Source organism: Crocodylus porosus, unplaced genomic scaffold (assembly GCF_001723895.1).
Source record: "Crocodylus porosus isolate Cpor-Errol unplaced genomic scaffold, CroPor_comp1, whole genome shotgun sequence".
Lineage (NCBI taxonomy): Eukaryota > Metazoa > Chordata > Crocodylia > Crocodylidae > Crocodylus > Crocodylus porosus.
The window spans coordinates 33750293-33769653 of NW_017728913.1; the positions used below are offsets into that span (position 1 = coordinate 33750293).

The 19361-nt window shown below is 40.9% G+C and overlaps 1 protein-coding gene across 8 annotated transcripts in view; it reads left to right on the plus strand.

Moving 5' to 3' along the window:
• Positions 1-19361, plus strand: part of TENM3 (teneurin transmembrane protein 3) — a 456764-nt gene that overhangs the window by 361311 nt on the left and 76092 nt on the right. For all 8 annotated transcript variants that reach the window (XM_019534649.1, XM_019534650.1, XM_019534652.1 and 5 more), the window contains one exon: positions 11137-11283. In XM_019534649.1, the coding sequence (XP_019390194.1) occupies positions 11137-11283 (147 nt within the window). The remainder of the gene's footprint in view (positions 1-11136; positions 11284-19361) is intronic.

A 19361-nucleotide genomic window follows, 5' to 3' on the forward strand; every position in this document is an offset into this window, starting at 1 on the left:
AACCAGTTCCTGATCACTTAAACCAGTTTATGTGTAACTTCTGTCCCTAGCCTGAGTGCGCAGGTATGCCTAAGTTACCCAATATTCTCTGCTAGAGATCTGAAAGGTTTGCACCATTTTAATTCAGCATGTGTTTATCTCAAGGCTCTTTTTACAACAGAAGTAAAATATGACCATTGTTCATCATGTTACAAGATCAAAAGTAAGTCAGGCTAAATGTTGTCCGCTTGCTAATTTAAAAAAAAAAAGTGATTACAATATGGCTAGCTTGGTTATAGTGAGTTAGAGCACTTTTGGGGGGGAAAAGTGTGTATGCTTGACAAATGAAAGTATAGGAACAGTTTCGGGAGGTTGAGCAAGCTAAGAGGGGTGTCAGACAGAATGGATCTGGAATAAAACTTGCATGAATTACTAGGTCTTCTGATCTTGAAGCAGCTCCCCTACTGGTGCATCCTGAAGCTGAGGCTCAACAAAGCGAGCCAGGTAAAGGACTTTTGGCATTATGTCCCATAGGCACACAAAATTATGCTAACCTAGACAGAATTATCTTTCACAGGGAAACCCTTCTGAGGAGTGTTTTTGGGACCTAAATTTAATGCAGGGGACCTCACAAGAACATGCTTCCTGAAAAAAACATCTTGCTATATAAGAGAGGATAACCAGGAAATTCTATAATAAGTTTCGCCTTCTCTGTGTATGGACCTTCTAGAATCATGGGTGCCCCCAAACTGTTTAGCTTTGGAACATCCATGCATGTAGGTGGCATGAACTCACAAATTGCACACACGGGTAAGAAATGAGAAATCTTTGCCTCTCTCACACAAGAAAGAGTATTCACTGGTCCAAAACAGAAGCTCCTCCAAAGTTTTTTTTTTTTTTTTTTTTTTTCTTTTGATCTAACGGAATTGAACCAATCACACCCAATGAGGTGAAGAACCCTGAAAAGGTTGTATTTAGACTTGAAAACAAAGGTGGTTAGTTAATATATGTCCATTATTTTTATAGTCTTATTTTCAAGAAAGAATGTTCAACACTTTAATTTAATTACAGATAATATGAAAATGTGTTGAAAACTCATTGATAAAATCCTGGCTTCGTGGGACCATTGCCTTGAATTCAGTACAGCCAGGATTTTATCTAAGATATTTACAGTTATATTTATGAATGCAAATCCTATCATATAGACATATAATGCAAAGATAAATGTCAGTATTTTAATCACAAATGGCTTAAGACCAAATTGCCAATATTTAATGAAATTCAATACAAATATATTCCCTATTATCCCACAACTTTTAATGAAACATATGGGAGCAGAATTATTCATCCATTCAGGTCAGCCTCAAATCTGCATAACATTTGTGACTGCAGATGTTACTACTAAACATTTTTGCATTTCCAGGTAACTTTAAAACTTGCCCACTAGACTCCTATTGGTTCTATATCTAAAGTTGCTGAAAAGATTATGTTATTGGTTAACCCATACCACCTTTTGGATCTGCATTATCTGAATAGCTGTTTCATTCTCATAGTACTCTAAACTGCTAATTGGCTGATTTGCATTAAAATAAACATCCCATGCAAAGTTGTAGCTAAGCACCTTTTGGGAAAATAGCAGACTCTCATAGATTTGAAGGATTTTAAAGCTTGCTGTAAAGCTTGCTTAAGTTGAAGAAGCCAATAAATAAAAACTATTGTTTAGTCACACAGTTACATCATTACATAGTCATGTAGGGCCAAAGGCAGGCTAAAGGCACTTCAGTCAGGAAGAAGGATGAAAATGCCAGAACCCGTTTCCTTAGACACTAACAAGCCCAAATTTTGCTTTCAAATTCTCCTTACAAGACAGTGGGATTTATGTGCATATGTCTGAAGTCTTGTCTTTGTTTGACGACTTGCCAGAGGTCTCGGCCATGATTTTTAGCTGTCTCAGCTTTTAAGTGCATGTTTTGAATCTTTGACAAAGACATCTTTTCTCCCAAGTACTCCTTAAGTGTTAGAGTTAAATAGGCATTAAATAAGAAAACAAAAGGGGACTAATGGACTGTTCATGGAAAAGTATGTGTATAATAACCTCAAACTTATAATTCCCATGTAAATCATTAACAGCAACCAACATTTTAATCCATGTAAATCTTTAACAGCAACCAACATTTTAACCCAGACTATTCAGGGGGTTTCAGTAATGACAATTAGACTAACTTATCAGAAGAATAGAAGTAAGATTGACCACAGGTCAGAAAATCTTAAACCCGTAATTTGTTCTTCACTGAAACTATGGAAGCCAACAATGGCTGCTGCAAAATAAATTGCTTCAGATTTAAGTAGCAATAATTTTCAGTGACTTTAGCTATTACTTGCAGAAATCTACAGGGCATGCAAGAATAAGTCCTTTAGGAATGAACAGAGAAAGAAATAACATGTTTAACTCATTCAAGGAAACAGAAATTCACCTAGAAAATACTATTCCATCTAGAATTACACAATTTCAGCATTGTAAAGGGACTTTCAAGGTTATCGAGTCCGGGGGGGGGCAACCTATGGCATGTGTGCCGCAAGCAGCGTGCATAGCCTCTGCAAGGGGACAGGCAGCACAATTGCAAATAGGGCAGGGAGCAAAAATAGAGCAGCAGATCAGGCAAGAGAGAGGTATCAGGGTGGCACTCAGGGGTTAGGGACAGAAGTTACACATAAACTGGTTTAGGTGATCAGAAACTGGTTTAAACCTGTAACAGAGCAGAAGTTCAGCGCATATAAGCCACTTTCAAAATGACCCAAACCGGTTTAAGATAATCCTGGTGTAATATCAGACTTAACTGATTTAGGTCAAATCAGTTTATAGAACTTCTGTCCCAGATCCCTTCCTGGTTCAAGGTAACTCTAAGTCCCCCAGCATCCCAGGATGCTTTGCAGCCCTGAGCTATGCTGCCTGTTCCTGTGGAGCAGAGACTGCCTCGCTCCCATGCACCCTGTTAGTCTATATGGACAAGGGGGCAGGGGAACAGACCCCCCCCCAGCCAGGGTCTACACAGCACATGGGGGGAATGAAAGTCCCTGTGGGGTCAGATTTTCAGACCCTGGTAGCCTTCTGTCCTCTTCAACTACTGATTGCTTCAGCAGCTGCCACAAGAAGTCCTCCTGGCCAGGTGCCTGCCAATGCAGACCGCACGGGGGCTCCCCCTGCATTAGGAGGGTTTCCCCCTGTCCCCAGCCCAAGGGCAGCCCCAGGGAGCTGAAGGAATGCTTTCTATTGTAAAACTTGCCTTAGAACCTTGCCTTAGCCCCTGCTAGTCTCAGGCAGCTTGAGGGAGTGGAGGGAAATTTTCCTGCTCCTCTACAGACAGTTTTGTCTTAATTGCTGAGAGTCTGAGGCAAAACTAATGTAGGGGAGCAGAGGCATTTCCCTCCGCTCCCTGGGCTATCCCTAAGACTGCAGCAGCTAAGGCAAACTGAAGGGGAAGAATTCTTCTCAGTTCCTGGGGCTGGTGGACCCTGGGCTGGGGTCCAGGGAGGGAAGGCCTCCCTGGTACCCCCATGATGGGCTGCAGAGACAGGCACCTAGCATGGAGGACTTCTTCTCCCTCGTTTCTGCAGGAGCAGCTGAAGCAATCAGCACCTGGGAAGGGGTGGGGGGGCTCCCCAGGGCTGCCTGGGCTGGGGGAACCTCTGGAGGCAGAGGCTCCCCCAAGGTGAGCCAGCACCTGGACAGGCATCCCCTGAACCCCTTGTTGGAGAGACAGTAGGGAGCTAGGAACACTTGGCTGGGCTGGCAATAGCCAGCAGTAGCGACATGTAGGCGGTGAATGGAGGTGCTCGTGTACCCCCTGAGAGTGCTGGTGCACTCCCTGACAACCAGTATTCCCCACTTAGGCAGCGGGCAGGCAGGAGCACAAGTGCCCCGCCTGTAAGTGCCAGCTGGGGAGTGGGAGCGCCAGTAGCCACTGGCACATCCAGGTTGGCATGTTTGGCCATGGGGGTACTGCCCCCCCCAGTTGGTGCAGTCGGCCACAGCATGCTCCACCCCCCGGTCACTGATTGGCCATGGGGGGAAGGGGCAAGTGCCCCCCCCGACTCGGGAAGCACCAGTCGCCCATGATGGCCAGTAGGCTGGGAGATGTTATGTAGTGCCCCCTGCCTACTGGCCTGGATCAGTTCAGACCTCCCCCTGCCTGTCCCAATTGAAAATTGAATGTCAGTTCAGTTGGTTATTGGTTCAACATATGCAGCTTAAAGGAAGCTGCCTAGTTTGAATTGATTCAGCGTCAGGCTTTTTGACTGTCTCTACTTACCCAGTGTGGTTTGGGGCTAATTCATAGTATGCTCAGTAAAAGTTCCCCCCTCCCAGATCTTGTTTAACCCCTGGCACAGAGGCACAAGTTCTAGAAATCTTTATCTTCCCAGATCCACAATTTAAAAGAAGGGAATTCAGACAAATAAAAATTTGTCCTGAAAGGGAAAGGTTTTTAAAGTGGTCTCTTATTCCCAACAACACTCCAGAAGATCTAAAACAAGTCTTCCAAGCTCTGGAAAAGGGAAAAAATGACTTTTTTAAACTAGGTGATGAAACTTGATTAAAAAAAGGAAATGATAGATAGCAGATTTATAGTTGTCCACTGCTCTTTGTCTTTTCCTTAAATTTCTACATAAGGGTTTCAGATTTCTTTCTATTCTGTTGTGCAACAAGGACTAATTTAGACAGACAGTAAGACATCAAAAATTTGGAGAACTGGCTTCCAAAATGAAATGTTAGCATTATGCAGCTATATATATGCTGTACTATCCAATAAAGGTCCATCTACACATCTGCTATCATGTTGCTTGTTAAATTCCATATCATACTATTTCCTCACAAGGGCACGCATATGTTTTCCCCAGAATTAATTTATGCCATTCATTAAATCATTTTTTCCTAAAGTGTGAAACATGTAGCTAAGTCAATAGTCATGTTATAATTCACCAGTCTGGACTCAATGAAGGTGAGTTTTATTGAGCCAGATTTATGTGAGAAACTTTAATTATTTTTTTTCTTTAACAAGCTTCCCAGAACAGGAAAAATTAAATAGTCAAATCCGTAACAAATTTTCCTGACTATGATGTTTATATTCCCAGTCTGAGGCAAAAAAGCTGTTAATACTGGCAAAGTATTTTATCACTGGCACAGTGTCATATTGGTTAGTCATCCTAAAGAGACTATTTACTAAACAGAATATTTGGCATGTTATAGCTTAGTCTTACAGTACAAAGATTATGGTAAGTGAAAATATCTCATAAAGGATATGAATAAACTAATAAGAATATGAATTTGTTATACAGCATTTAAAATTATGTCACTATTATAATCCTTTATGACAGGGTAATCAGTAATAAAACAGTGCAGTGAGTACCAATTAAGGAACATCAAATCAATGGGTAAGCTGCTCATGCTGATTTAAACAGGAGCTGATTGGAATAAATGGATTTAATATGTACTTACTCACACACTGTGGCTGTTCTCTCATATCTACAGGAAGTAGCATATGAATAATCTGCGGAAGATATCTACTTACATCTCTAATGGAAGACTAATGGGAAACATTAAATTAAAAAAATAGTCCAGGTTATGACCTGTTGTGAAACATGCTATGGTAAATGTAATTTTTTTCCAGCATTAACAGTTCCTTGCAAGACAATTCATAAAGGAAATGTATCTGCCACTTGTTATGCATATGCCTGTTGGTATTGCACAAATTTTAAGTGCAACTTGCATTTCATTGTGTTGTTAAGATACTAAAAAAATATTGGCATTTACATCTCTGCTTAGAACGTTCCACTTTCCATTAGTGTCAGGAGGATGCCCTGTACCCCCTGCTGCACCACCAAACAGACTTTACACCTCAGCTTGTGTCAGACTGCCCTCTTACTGACCTCATCTCAGCTATGTCCAATAAGATTGTGCATTTTACTGCTCTTTTTTTCCCCTTTCTATCATGTGGAATTCCAGGTCACCTACAGTTCACAGTACTTGGCATTAGCCAAGCTGCTCACAAGAGCCCTTTATAAAGCCAGAAAAACAGGTAGCCACTGTCAGACAGGCCCTTAATAAATGCATCGTATTCTGTCATTTGACAATTTTGCTAATATTCTATATAAAACAAATATCCCTGGTGCTTAAATAACATGATGCAGATACCAGGAGGGATTTCTTCCCAAATTCAGCTCAGCATTCTCTCTAGCTGGCAAGGAAGAGACTAGAGAGATTCTCCTTTTCTTTCCATGTCATGTTTCCTTGTAGGATATCATCCTCTCCCTCTCCACTTTTGGATCTAGGAGAGCAGGCAGCACAGCCTAAGGAGCTGCATTTCATTCAAATATTATCCTTTTCATTTTTGTCACTTTTCATTTAGTAAATGTTTTTTAATCCTTATGTGCTCCTTGATCATAGCTCCAGCTTCTAACATTGTCCTTTCTCTAAGGACAAATGGATACAAATTAACCACGAAAAAATTTAGGCTGGAAATAAGTTACCGAACTTCAGAGCAGTTAGGTTCTGAAACAGCCTTCCAATATGAGTAGCAGGAGCAAAGCCTCCTTTTAAGATGGAGCTAGATCAGTTTGTGAAGCAGAGCATGTGAGGTACATGCCTGTGATTGCAGGTACTGGATTCAGTGACCCATGATGTCCCTTCCAGTTCTGTGTTTCATAGCATGTAGTCTTACATATATAAACACTTGAAACATCTCACTAGTCTAGTCTAACACAAGTAGAAGTTGCATAATCTTCAAGCAACTGTTGTGTGCAGCTTATATGGACAAGACTTGATTCGTCTCTTATGTGCACAAAGGAATAATTCAAGAGCACCTCTAGTGAAGTCAGTCAAGTTCTGCTGAGGGAAGTGAGCAGATAATGGAGCCCGTGCTGAAAAGCAGCTGTTTCTCTTTTCTCTTATGTGCTGGTTTATAAGAAAAGATTCTTACTTCATAGTTACCATTGTAAATGTCCTATCCTTGTTAATATTTTGTCCTATCTGCTTTTCATTATCTTAAACCAGTCATGCTTTTGCCTCCTTACCTTTTCTTCTTCAAAAGCTAGAAAGTGGACAACATTTTCTTTTTCACAGTGACATAGAGTACACATGACAATTTTGCCTACCCTAATCCCCTCCAGTCCAGTCCTAGAGTTGAGGATTTTGAGTGAATAGCAGTGATTTCAACAGCCCATAAGGTCGGCAGTGCAAAATACCATATATTCCCTATACATTCCAGAATGGGGATTATGGTCCTCTCCCCTGTCTTGCTGTAGACTAGGGTATCCTCTCTAAGAACCTAAGAAGTGCCTGAGTCTAGCCAAGTACCCAATATTTCACAGAGTGAATGCTATGAGGAAGAGTCTTATATATCCAAGGAATATACAGACTGCTCTGCCCTCTTCCTCTCTTCCCTTACAGTTTCCAGCATTCAGAGTCCTAGGAAGTCCCAATTTATAGGGTGGGCCTCTAACTGTTATGTTTAACAGATGGATGTATCCTGCATTAATTTCCATTCCTCTTTTTAAAGTTGTTGAAATTATGGTTTATTATAGGAGGAGACCTGAAATCTTTGAATACTAAGGTCTGCCCCAGGGTGGCCTCTACCACTTCCATCTTTTTACGTGTTGGAGGAGAGGATAGCAGTTGGCTAGAGAGGGTCAACACCAAGAATAGTTATCTGGGCCTCTTGCACTTGCCTGATATGGGAGGGCAGGGAGTAGGCACTCGGTATTTTAATTAAGAAGTCTCAGGGCTGCTGCTTAAAATGTGTCTTGTGTGTCAGTCTTATTTGCCAGCCTGCCCTGCTCAAACGGATTCTTCTCATTCTAGGTATTGTTACTCTGTATGGTTAAATACTTGCTGTTTTTGGATATACAGTGTTATTTATTTATTATACACTGAAACCTTAGTTTTATTTCAGCCTTCTTTCCACATGAAATAGATTTGGCACTTTCGGTTCTGTTGCTACTGTGCCATTGTCTCCAATATACAAAACCCCACTCTCATCATTTAGTTCGCTATTTTGCATAATTGGCTGTGTACACTCAGACAAATAACTGAGTTGCACTAAAGCAAAGGCAAATTATTCCTCCCTAAAATGCTATTATTGCAGATGAGAATTAAGATACAGTACTTTTGCTGGTTATATTGTCAAAGCAATTCATGACCTGAAAACCAAAGGCTTGATCTTCTAGCTTGGTCAGTGTTTAAAGTTCATAAGCCTAAGTAATGGCTCTAAGGTGTATTAAAAACATATTTCTAGGCTTGTTTTGATGGTATTTGTTCTACACTAGTCAAAATCTGCCAAAAGCAGTCTGAAAGAGGAAAAAAAGCAAAACCCATTCTTAGAAAGGTAGTGGCTGTTTATTCTGCAGCCTCCTTTTTAAATGCCGAGTGTTTCACAGCATCATGACTGCATTTGCTGAAAAGAGAATCTCTTACATTTTTAGTAGCTGTGAAATACATTTCTGTTGTGTGATATAAGGTCTCTGTGTCAGCTGCACCTGCTCTATTTGCATGTGAATTCTGAATAATTCTTGTCGTACGTGACACTTCTGAAATGTCTGTCTGTTCTTTTCTTCTTTTTAATTCTCAAGCTCACTATTTGGATAAGGTAGTTAAAGGTACTGTATATTTGCTCTTTGTTGACATGCATATACCTACATATTTATTTATATACAAAAATAATATATATTGACCACTTAAGTAGACTTGGCAAAAGCAACCTTTTCTTATGTCTGTTCCATTAATTATAAATTTGATTCAACATAACTCAGATTCAAAATATTTAAGCCTGTATGTTTGTCACACATCTAAAATTTGGCTTCTTGTTATGTATATATACTGTATAAATACATCAGTTTCTGCTGGAACCAAAAACTGAAGATAGCAGTGTATTTGCTGTTTGACATTTTGATTCTGCTAGCTTTTAATTAGAAATATAGCTGTGAAGCATTAAATAGCTAGGAAAAGAAACACTCTGGGACAGGAGTAGCAGTTTAAGAAACCATCCCTTCTAAAGAATACATTGATTTTTTTTTTTTTATGTATGTAAATATATGGAAAGAGTAACACGATTTTTCTTGTACACAGAATCGGTTGCCTTCCTTTATCTAAATGTTTGAAAATGTATGTGAAATTATATTTTATGGTTTGCATGAGAAGCCGGAAAAAGCTTATGTATTTTATACAACATTTTCAGTTAAAAGGATTGGGGTTCAAGACCCACCATAAAACAGCAAATTTCTCATATCTTCAGTTATGGTAAAAAATAATTGGGAAAAAATTACTTTAAAAATCACCAATCCTCTTTCCCCAAATTACCTTTTTTCTATTCCTTATTTGTGCTTTTTTCATTAGAATATGGCAATATTCATGGCAATATCCAGGCTTTCATACAATTAAGTCTTGAATGCACTCAATTGATTTCTGCAATATATTGTCAGTAGGTCAATTAAATATGTAAGTCTTCTATAACCAAAGCAGAAGAAATGCATTCAGAAGTAAAATTTGCTTTCTGCACAAATAGTCAATAAATACAGTTGGCAACTACAGCCTGAAAGAAAAAGAGCTGCAAGACTAATCTCAGCCTGGCATAATTACATGATATCCATAAGTATAACTTCATCATACCTTGTCATGAGAAGCTATTTTGATTCCCTTCCTTCAGTAAGTACTAATTTGACAAAAGACCCCATAGAATTTTTTTTATGTCAAGTTGAGGAAGGAGTCAGTAAATTAATAATTCCTTGACATTAAACTACTACCTTAAAATGATTGTTCTGAGCACAATTAAATTAATCAAGCCAGGACAGTATTCTAGTTCGCAAAGATAATAGGTATATAAAACAAACAAAAGGGCTATGACAAGTTTGACTATTTTTATGTTGTATAAATTTACAAACAACTGTTGTTTCCAAAAATATCTGATCTGTAGCCACTTTTTTGTAGGATACTTAGTGCCATATCTGTACTTGCTTCTGTCAACGTCTTATCACAATCATAAGATAAGGAGCACAAGAATCTACATATTTATAAAGTGTCATCATCCTCATATAGATCATGTTGGCTGCATGCCAGATTTCATCAGTAGGAAGTGACAGATATTGTTTTTTATGTAATGTTAGACTGAAAACAATTTTAGATTTTGGATATATTAAATTATTTTAATTGTTTCCCAAATTTTCCCTCCTTGGCCATAAAAGCAGACAAGATAGGATATAAAGGTAACAGCACAAAAGCCTTAGGGAGATTGTCACAAAAAATCACTCTCTGCTATCTGTCTTGAAGCACGTCACTACCGTGTTTTTGTTCAGTCTATCAATGTTTTATTGTGGTCCTTATGGTATTTCATTTTGTCCGTCCTAAGTAATCAAATACGCACAGCTATTACATTTAGTTGGAAATCCTGTTGGTCCTGTCCCATCCGTATGCAGCCTGAATCCTAATGTTTGTTAGAATAGATGCTAAGCTGCTTCACTATTTCCTGGGCTTTGCTTATTCTGTGAAAAGGAATGTATTTTGGCATAAAGTATAGTCATTAACACTGGCCTATACTTTGTGCAATTATTTAATGCACTGTAATTTCACATGAATATACGGCAACTCTGAGACCAGATAAAATTAATGTTCTTTCACTGCGTGCAGGGAATCACGCCCACTTTTCTACTTCAGCATTTGGAGGGGTTTATTTATAGTAACAAAGAGCTTAAAAATTTGTACCAGTAAGTGACCAATATTGCACAGAGCAAATAATCTGTAATGATAGCACAGAAATGGTCTCATTTAACACAGCCGTGTTTTGCGCTTTGCTATGCACTCCTCTCTTGTTACTCTGCCAAAGAAAATATTAAGTTAATTTTGTCTGGCCTGCAGGTATTTAGAGGATTGTTGCATTTATTTCCTGCCTGCACAGGTAAGTGGTGTCTCAAGTGTCAGGCCAATCAAAGATGCCACTTCGTTAAGAATTACATTCCCTAGGTAATGTTGCTGTTCCTCTCCATGTGCAATTACAGTATTTGTGCTGTTATAAAGGCCTGTTCCCAGTAAGTGTCCCTTGTTTGTATTTTTTCTCAAATTGAAAATAATGGCAATATTTAAATCACTTGTGTTTTCCTTCTTTGTCTCAACAGAGGGCTGCCCTGGCCTGTGCAATAGCAATGGAAGATGTACATTAGACCAAAATGGCTGGCACTGTGTTTGCCAACCAGGATGGCGAGGAGCTGGATGTGATGTAGCCATGGAAACTCTCTGCACAGATAGTAAGGACAATGAAGGAGGTAAGAGATACTGAGTGAAACTTTAACACTGGGGAAAATATATTGAACTGTTGAGAATCTTACAACTAAGTAAAAACAAAAAACCCACCATAAGTCATATATTTTACTAACTGTGATGAGCGGCCCATAAGAATGCACTGGAACATTTACTGCTTTCACATGGGAAGCCAACCAGCTCTTAAGACAGGGCTATCCAGCTTCTGAGTAGCCCCTGCCACACCACAGGCAACCCCACAATGTGGTCACTACTGCCTCCTTCGTCCCTGGGTCCCCACAGGCTGCCTAACTGCCGGCGCATTTACCCCAGCAGGCTACGCCACCCTCCCTCACTCTGCCCGCCCCTGCTCTAGGGATAAAGTCCGGCCTGTGGACTGGATCAGGTCCGTGGCCAACTCCATCTCCCAGCAGCCCCTGCCTGCATTGCTGCAGCCAGTTTTCACAGAGACCCCAAGAGTGGCGGCACTATGACAGCACAGGACCAGGGTTTCCATGGAGACTTGCCCCAGCAACACTGATAGGGCACGCAGCTGGACAGGGAGCTGCTCTGAGGCTAGGATTTGGCAGCAGTGACAGTGTGGTCCAGAGGCAGGACACAGCTGCGATCTGCTGCCTGCATGCCCTGGGCAGAGGCAGGCAGTGGATCGTGGCTCTGCCCCAGTTCTGGACCGAGCTGTCACCACTGTAAGATCCCAGCCCTAGAGCAGCTCCCCACTGAGCTACGCACCCTGCTAGTGCTGCTGGGGCTGGTCTCCATGGAAACCGTGGCCCCACGCTGTCACCGCACCACCACTACAGGGGTCTCCATGGAAACCAGCCACAGCGACACAGATGGGGGCTGCTGGCTGTTGGCTAGATCTGTCATTTTGCCCACCCTGCCCTAGAGGCAGAGGCAGGCAGTAGAACCTGGAGGAAGGAGGGCCGGCCTAGAACCTCTAGCAGCAGCAGCAGGAAAGGCACAGGGAGAACAGCGCCCAGGCCAGGACCCTGGGAGCCACAGATTAACCCCCCGGGGGCTGCTTATTGCCTGCAAGTCATCACTTGGAAAGCTGTGCCTTAAGAGATCACCATAGCAGGTGAAATATGTGCTAAAAGCCTGTTAATGAAATAGTTTTCCGTGCCATATTAGATTGTGCAGGGTCTTAATTCAGGAAGCATTTGAAAAAAAATATAGTGTGCAAATAAGGAACCATACTGAAATCATAACGAACAAAATTTTCATTGACTTTGGTAGGAATTTACCATTAGTGAAAGAATGGACTGAAGATTTTGCATTTTGGCCTATAGAAACTATCACTAGAAAGAATTTTATCATGAAGATGTGCACTCAGTGTAGGAACATCTTACTTACCTCAAGCTTGTGAATGCAGGTGATTGACAGAACACTCTCAGCAGCCACTGCTTTCCTTCAATCTGTCACTCGCACAAGCAACTGAATATTTCTGTTTTAGATAGCAAGTCACTGATCTACATCAGGACTATTTACTTAAGAACCCAAGGAGTGCCATACTGGGGCAGACCAATGGTCCGTCTAGTCCAGTAACCTGTCTCTGACTCTGGCAGGAGTGGGTGCTTTAGAGGGAAAACATTGAACCAGATTGAGGTGCCAGAGGAAACATCTCCAGCCATTCTGTTGAAGTTTAATAGATCTGTCATCCCTAAATATGTCTAGTCCCTCTTTGAACCTGGCTGTGCTATTTACCTCTAAGTTAACTATGCACTACATTAGAAGTACTTTCTCTTGTTAGTTTTAAACCTGTCTTCTACTAATTTCAGTGGGTGCTCCTAGTTCTAGTGTTCTGTGACTTGGTGAATAACAGCTCCCTGTTCACTTTGCCCTTACGCTTCATGAATGTATTGACCTCTATAATATCCCCCCTCAGCCCTCTTCCCAAATGAAAGGCTGCTTGTAGATGTTGGAAAAAAAAAACATCCAATGCTTTACTTTAAACTCTATGCAGCCCTGTACTGAGCCCAGAAGAGACAGCACCTTAGTTGGACCCAGCTCACCCGATATTTGTAAAGATCTGGCACTTTAGTGGGGTTTTCTTGTTACTTTTTTGTAATAGCTGGTGGAAACATGACAAAAAGCCCCACTGAAGCACCCAATCTTTATAGATGCTGCAGAGTCGGGTCCAACTAATGCATTTGTTTGTTCTTTCAGCGTCTGCAAGCAGCCAAAGAGTCCTAGCCTTTTAGTCTCTCCTGGTATGGCAAGTACTCCATACCACAGTCATTTTGGTAGCGCCTTCTCTGTACCTTCTCTAATTCTACTACATCCATTTTGAGCTGCGGAGACCAGAACTGCACACAGTATTGGAAGATGTGGGCACACCATGGATTTGACTAATGGCATGATCATGTTCTCCATCTTGTTTTAATTTCCATTCTTATTGATGCCAGACATTTTATTGGCTTTTTTGGGTTGCAGCTGCACATTGAGCTGATGTGTTTAGAGAACTGTCTGCAGTGACTCTAAACTCTTTCCTGAGTTATAACAGCTAGTTCAGAACCCAGCATTGTGTATGTATAGATGAGGTTATTTTTCTCCTTGTACATTATCTTGCACCTGTTGACACTGAAGTTCACCTACCATTTTTGCCTACTTATTTAGCTTAGGTAAAGGCTTTCTATATCTCCTCTCTATCAGTCTGTGATTTGACTACCCAGAATAATTTGGTATCACCTGCAAACTTGGAAATTTCACTGTGCCCCCCCCAATTCCAGATCACTGATGAAAATGTTGAATAAAATTGGGCCTTGTCCCTGTAGGGCTGCACTTTTGACCTTCCGTCGTCCTGAAAAGTAACCATTTAGCCCTACACTTTGCTTTGAACCTTTTAACCAGCTCTTAACCCATGAAAGAACCTTCCCTCAGGCTCTGCCTGTATCATACATGCTGCAGAATTGGGGCCTAAAAGACAAAGTACAGGGAGATGCAGCTTTTCAGATGTCTTCAGAGTCTCATCTACTATGAAAAGGAATCTATGTTGTCTAGTGTAAATCAAGCTTCAGATTGCTCCTGTTCCTCTACCTCGCCACAAATTGGAAGGTCCTCCAGCAGTAGCATAACTAAGGGTGGGCAAGCAGAGCACCAATGTAGATGGAGTATAAGCCACTGCCTCTGCCCACACTACAGAAACTGCTTGTTATGTCTTTAGTCTGCAAGGGAGGCAGGCTTCTCTTCAAAGGAAGCTTCAACTCCTACTTCCTAATCTCTTTCCCCAGCCTTGAGAGCTTGGGGAAGAAAAGCTGCTAAGTGAAACAGCTCAGAAAACTCAGCCACAGACCTTTGCATTGGCCCAAACACCAGTGCTTGGCCCTTTCTTTCAAATTGTAGCTAGAAACTCCTTCCACAAGGCTGATTAGCTGCAGGCTTTTCATACCCTTCTCATAGTCTCTTTCCCTCAATCTAGCACAGTGGAGACCTGGTCCCAGCTGAGGTTGATAGGCCCTACTATAGTAGAAGAAAATATAAAGAATAATGATAGTAATAACACTGTTTACCCACTGAGGTCATTATGGTCAAAACCTCTTTGCCAAGTTTATTTTCTATTTTATGGGTTACGCATCAAGAAAAAGCTTATTTCCAACCTTTCTGCTTTGCTTATTTTGTATTTTGAATTAACTTTTCATGTTTAGGGTCCTGAGGTGATCCATTACCTTTTAGTGACCAATCGATTCAGTTGAGCAGTAAGCCAGTTTCAGATTGAATTCCCTGTTTGTTTAAATTGGCTCAGGCTTGCTGAAATCAGTGAAATGGACTTCAGTGGAGCTGTGCCAGTTAACAACAGGAGAGAATTTAGCCTTAGGATAAGATACCTGAGGTAGGAAATGTTATAACCATACTAGTGCTGTGCTTCTCCCTGGCTTTCAGAAATAGGGTCCATTAGTCCCAGCACAGTGCTGCACTGCCATGCTTAGACAATACTCTGCTTAAATGTATACCCTAGGGACTGTAAAAAGGCTATGCACTTAACTAGAGTATGCACATATTTGAACTTAACGCAAACTATTTTTGTTAAGTACAGAATAGCCTGTCTCAATTGCTGTCAGTACTATGCTATTAGCAGCCCCCAAACTAACTAGCTCCTATCATGATCAGTATCTCTAATAGTATTCCATTTTGTGTGCCAGTTATTATGCTGATAAAGACTTCAGTTACATTACAGTCGACAATGGGGCTGAAAGATGCTATTTATGCAGATAAATGTCTTAGATGCAAGAAACAGGAAAATAATTAGGTCCTCAGTTGTGTTATGCAGTAAAGGGAATTATGTTCTGCTCAATATGCATGTGGGGCATTCTCTGTACTGCTTCCAGTCCCTGAGCTAACTTGTTCAGAGGTAGTTTGGGTATCTTTACATGGCACTGTGTTGTGCCATATAAACATATTCTTACTTTCTAGACACAGAAAAGTACCATTCAGAGAACTGGTTTCTGAGAGATAAGGCAGTATGGATGAAGTAGAAGAAGAGAAAGAAAGCAAAATGGAAGAGAAAATAGAGGTACTAGCACAAGAATAACTTTGAGAGGGGAAAAATAGATTGTGTAGCGTATAAAAAAGAGAAAAGGTGAAATCCCTGGGAGAGAAGAAAGCTGATCAGTTAAATGTGAGAGATAACAGAATGAGGTGAGATATCAGAAAGCAAGGGAGAAAGTTGACAGCTGATAACATAGCACAGAGATGGGGAGAGAGAGAATTGAAGGGATAAGGAGAAGCAAAATAAACAGGAGGAGGAAAAAAGGAGATGCTCCTCCAGAATTGAAAAAGGACAGAAAAAAGCACAAGAAAAAAGGAAAGAAGAGAGATAAGTAGAAGGATGAGAGAGAGCACTAGCCTCAGGAAGCAAAGAAAAAGAGAAAGAATCCACTGAAAGAAAACAAGAAAAAGTATTTTTCAACAGATATATCAAAAGACTAAGCCAAAACCATCGCCTGCAACTTTGGGGGTGGTCATTTTTAATTTGTATTCTGGTTTTATTTCTATCTCTTTGACAAACAGTTCCCAGCTCTGTAAGGTTTGGCAGAATGCTGGTAGAGTAGGGATTTGAGTCAGGTGACATATTGCTATGCCACTTCATCATGTTGCCGCCTTCCATAGGATTTCTTTTCAATCTAAATGACTCAGCAAGAGACTTATTTTTATTACTATCAAGCCTTGATTATGGCCACCAGAAATGGTAAATTGGATATAGCAAACTGCACTCTTAGAGGAGTCCTCAACTGACTATCAGTATATTTTTCAATTCTTACGCATCCCAGTAAGGAAGGGTACTGAAAAAGAGTAACAGGGAAAGGTAAGTGCCTGCTTGCCAGTCATCCTCAAAGAGATGTGTTGTTTCTCCAGTCACAAAGAACAGTGTTAATCAACTAGGACTCTCTGAGAAAATCATCTAGATTCCAAACAGCAATAGGTATTGGCAAAAGGATATTTCTTTCCTGTGTGTGTTTATTTTAAGAGATTAAGTATTCTGAACACGTATGCTGAATTTATCTTGATTTGAGACTGTATTCTGAACAGTGTTATTTACGTTCTACTAGATTCACTGGTTAAATAATGGCTGTTGTCTTGGTTGCTAGCTAATTGACATACTATGGTTAATGTTAGTAAGTTTAGATTGAATACAAATTAAACACTGTATCTGCTATCCGTAGCTATTAGATCATGAATTTCTCTGAACACAGAGAACACTGGGAATTCTCTCTGGGAAGCAGCTGTAAATTAAGAATAATTTTAATCACTTTTCTATTTGAGGTATTCGTCCATATTTTTTGAGTAGTTCTTATGTGGCTTTATTTTGATGTAGGTTTACACATTACTGTGGATCTCATTTTTTCTCTCAAAGGATAGCTTTTTTTCCCTTATGGTTTGAGTTGGATGCAATGTTAGAAAATGTTTTCCTGGTTGCAGTCCACTGTGGAGCATGCAGGCACAACACACAAAAAACATGCACTGTCTTCTGTTTTTCATGCATGTTTGAGAAGTGAAGGGGATCCATTTGAAATGTGTGCAAGCAAAGCATATGCAGCCAAGAGAGAGAAAACTGAATCCTAACTGAAAAAAGTTATTCTTATATATATGCAATAAAGAAGTAGCCCAAATTTAATCATTGTTGTTTAAATCAAGGCATGCTTTATATAAAAATAAGCTGCTGGTTATGGCCCAAATTAAAGGAACTCACTCACATTCTAGATGAAACTCAAGTCCTCACATTCCTCTGTGGAGTTGCATTCTGTTGAAACACAACTCCATGTATGCATGCTGTAAGGAGCCGTGAGGGATTGAAAGACCTGTCAGGAATCCAATGATATTGGAAACTCTTTGAAAAAAGAAGCTTCTTTGACTTGGAGCCTACAGTACATGCTGTTTTGGTAGAAAAAAAGCTCTGGACCTTATCAGCTCTCCAGGTTTTTCAGCCTTTTCTAAAATTGGCAGGCCATCAACCCTAACAGAAACCTTCTGTGAAATATACTTGATTTGTACTTTAAGAGCTTGGTCCAAAACTCATTGAAGTCAGTGGAAAAAATCCCACTAATTTAATAGGAGATTTGGATTGGGTCTGAGCTGTATGATCTAGAAACTAAGGCCAGGTACAGAAGTTAAACTTATTGCATGGTAGGTACACACAGTGCTCTACAGGTATAACCGAACAGACAGGGAACCTGGAGTGCTGTAAAAATGGCAGATCCTGTTGAAAGATAACCCTGGATGGATGTGGTATCAGACTTTAACGCTGTAGGTTAGAGCACCATAACAAACATCTGTACCACATCCCATCATGACTCATGGTATGTCATGTTCCACTGACGTCTTGTGGAATACTGCAACATCCTGCTCACCAGCCCCCTTCTAGGACAGTACACTAGCCTTGGCCAGAGCCCATATGGTCACCCAAGCCAGGTCAGCTCTGTCCCACATTCTCAGTAACCCAAGGCAGTGAAAACCCTGTTTCTAACTCCCCCCACCCTTGTTCCCTCCAGCCCTATGAGCCACTGTCTGGTATTATCACTCAGTGTCTCAGTGTGCAGATTCCATCTACCCCCACCCGGGTATTTGTAAAAATTGCAGCTTTCAATTAAGTGCTGTGCTGATTGTAGATGCCACATTTGCACAGAGGGCTGTCCAAGATGTTCACCCTGTACAATGTTGTTTTGAAGCACCCATATCTAAATCTCGGTGTGTTCAGTTTGACCCACACTTGTCTGTGAAGGTCATACCCAATGGGGGACTCATTTGGTGTTGGTATAAAATGCTGTGGGAACAGATTTGAGACTGAATTACCCTGAACGATCATTTTATTTCCATTTACCCCACCCGTTATCTAAATTTAGCACAACATACAAAGCCCAGAAACCTGGCAGTAGGGAAGCAGTTAGGGTCTGTCTTCCTATGTCACTTGGTCTAATGCCCTAGAGTGCAGGGAATACATCTGTGTGTGCAAGTTGTGCAGCCTGTTATGAGTCTCTTTTCACTGTTAAGTACGGTGTTCATCTTTTTAGTGTGACAACTTCTGGACCATACAGGAGCACAGTCATCTGCTGGGGGATATACCATTGCAAGTGCAGTGGTTCTGAGCACTTTGAAGTTGGCACATGATGTTGTGCTGGCTAAACATCTTAAGGCAGCTACTTGTGTAGAGATTTTACTGCTGGCCTTCTAAATATGATGTCTGTAAGTGAGAAAATGGTCTAATATGACTCCTTGGTAGGTTGGGATATGCTTATAGGAAAGGATGTGAGTTCCTACTCTGATATTCAGCGTACTCTTGGCTCAACAACTATCCAGGTGGAAGAGTGACGATAGTGATTTATTGATGCTCTCCACTGACCTTGTGCCTCACAAGCACCTCCCTCACCCTCCCGCACAACTGCCACACCACTGACCTGGAACAAAACAGAGGCACCATGGTCCGGGCACCCTACTGTTGTTGGGGGCTTATCAGTCTGTGTTACAGTGAGTGGGGCCATTAATCTGTGTATTTGACAACTGGGCACCCCATCCCTCAAGGTTGCGTTGCTTTCCCAAGAGGCCAGCCTGTTTATCCAGATCCACCTGGTTCAAACTGTAACCCAAACAG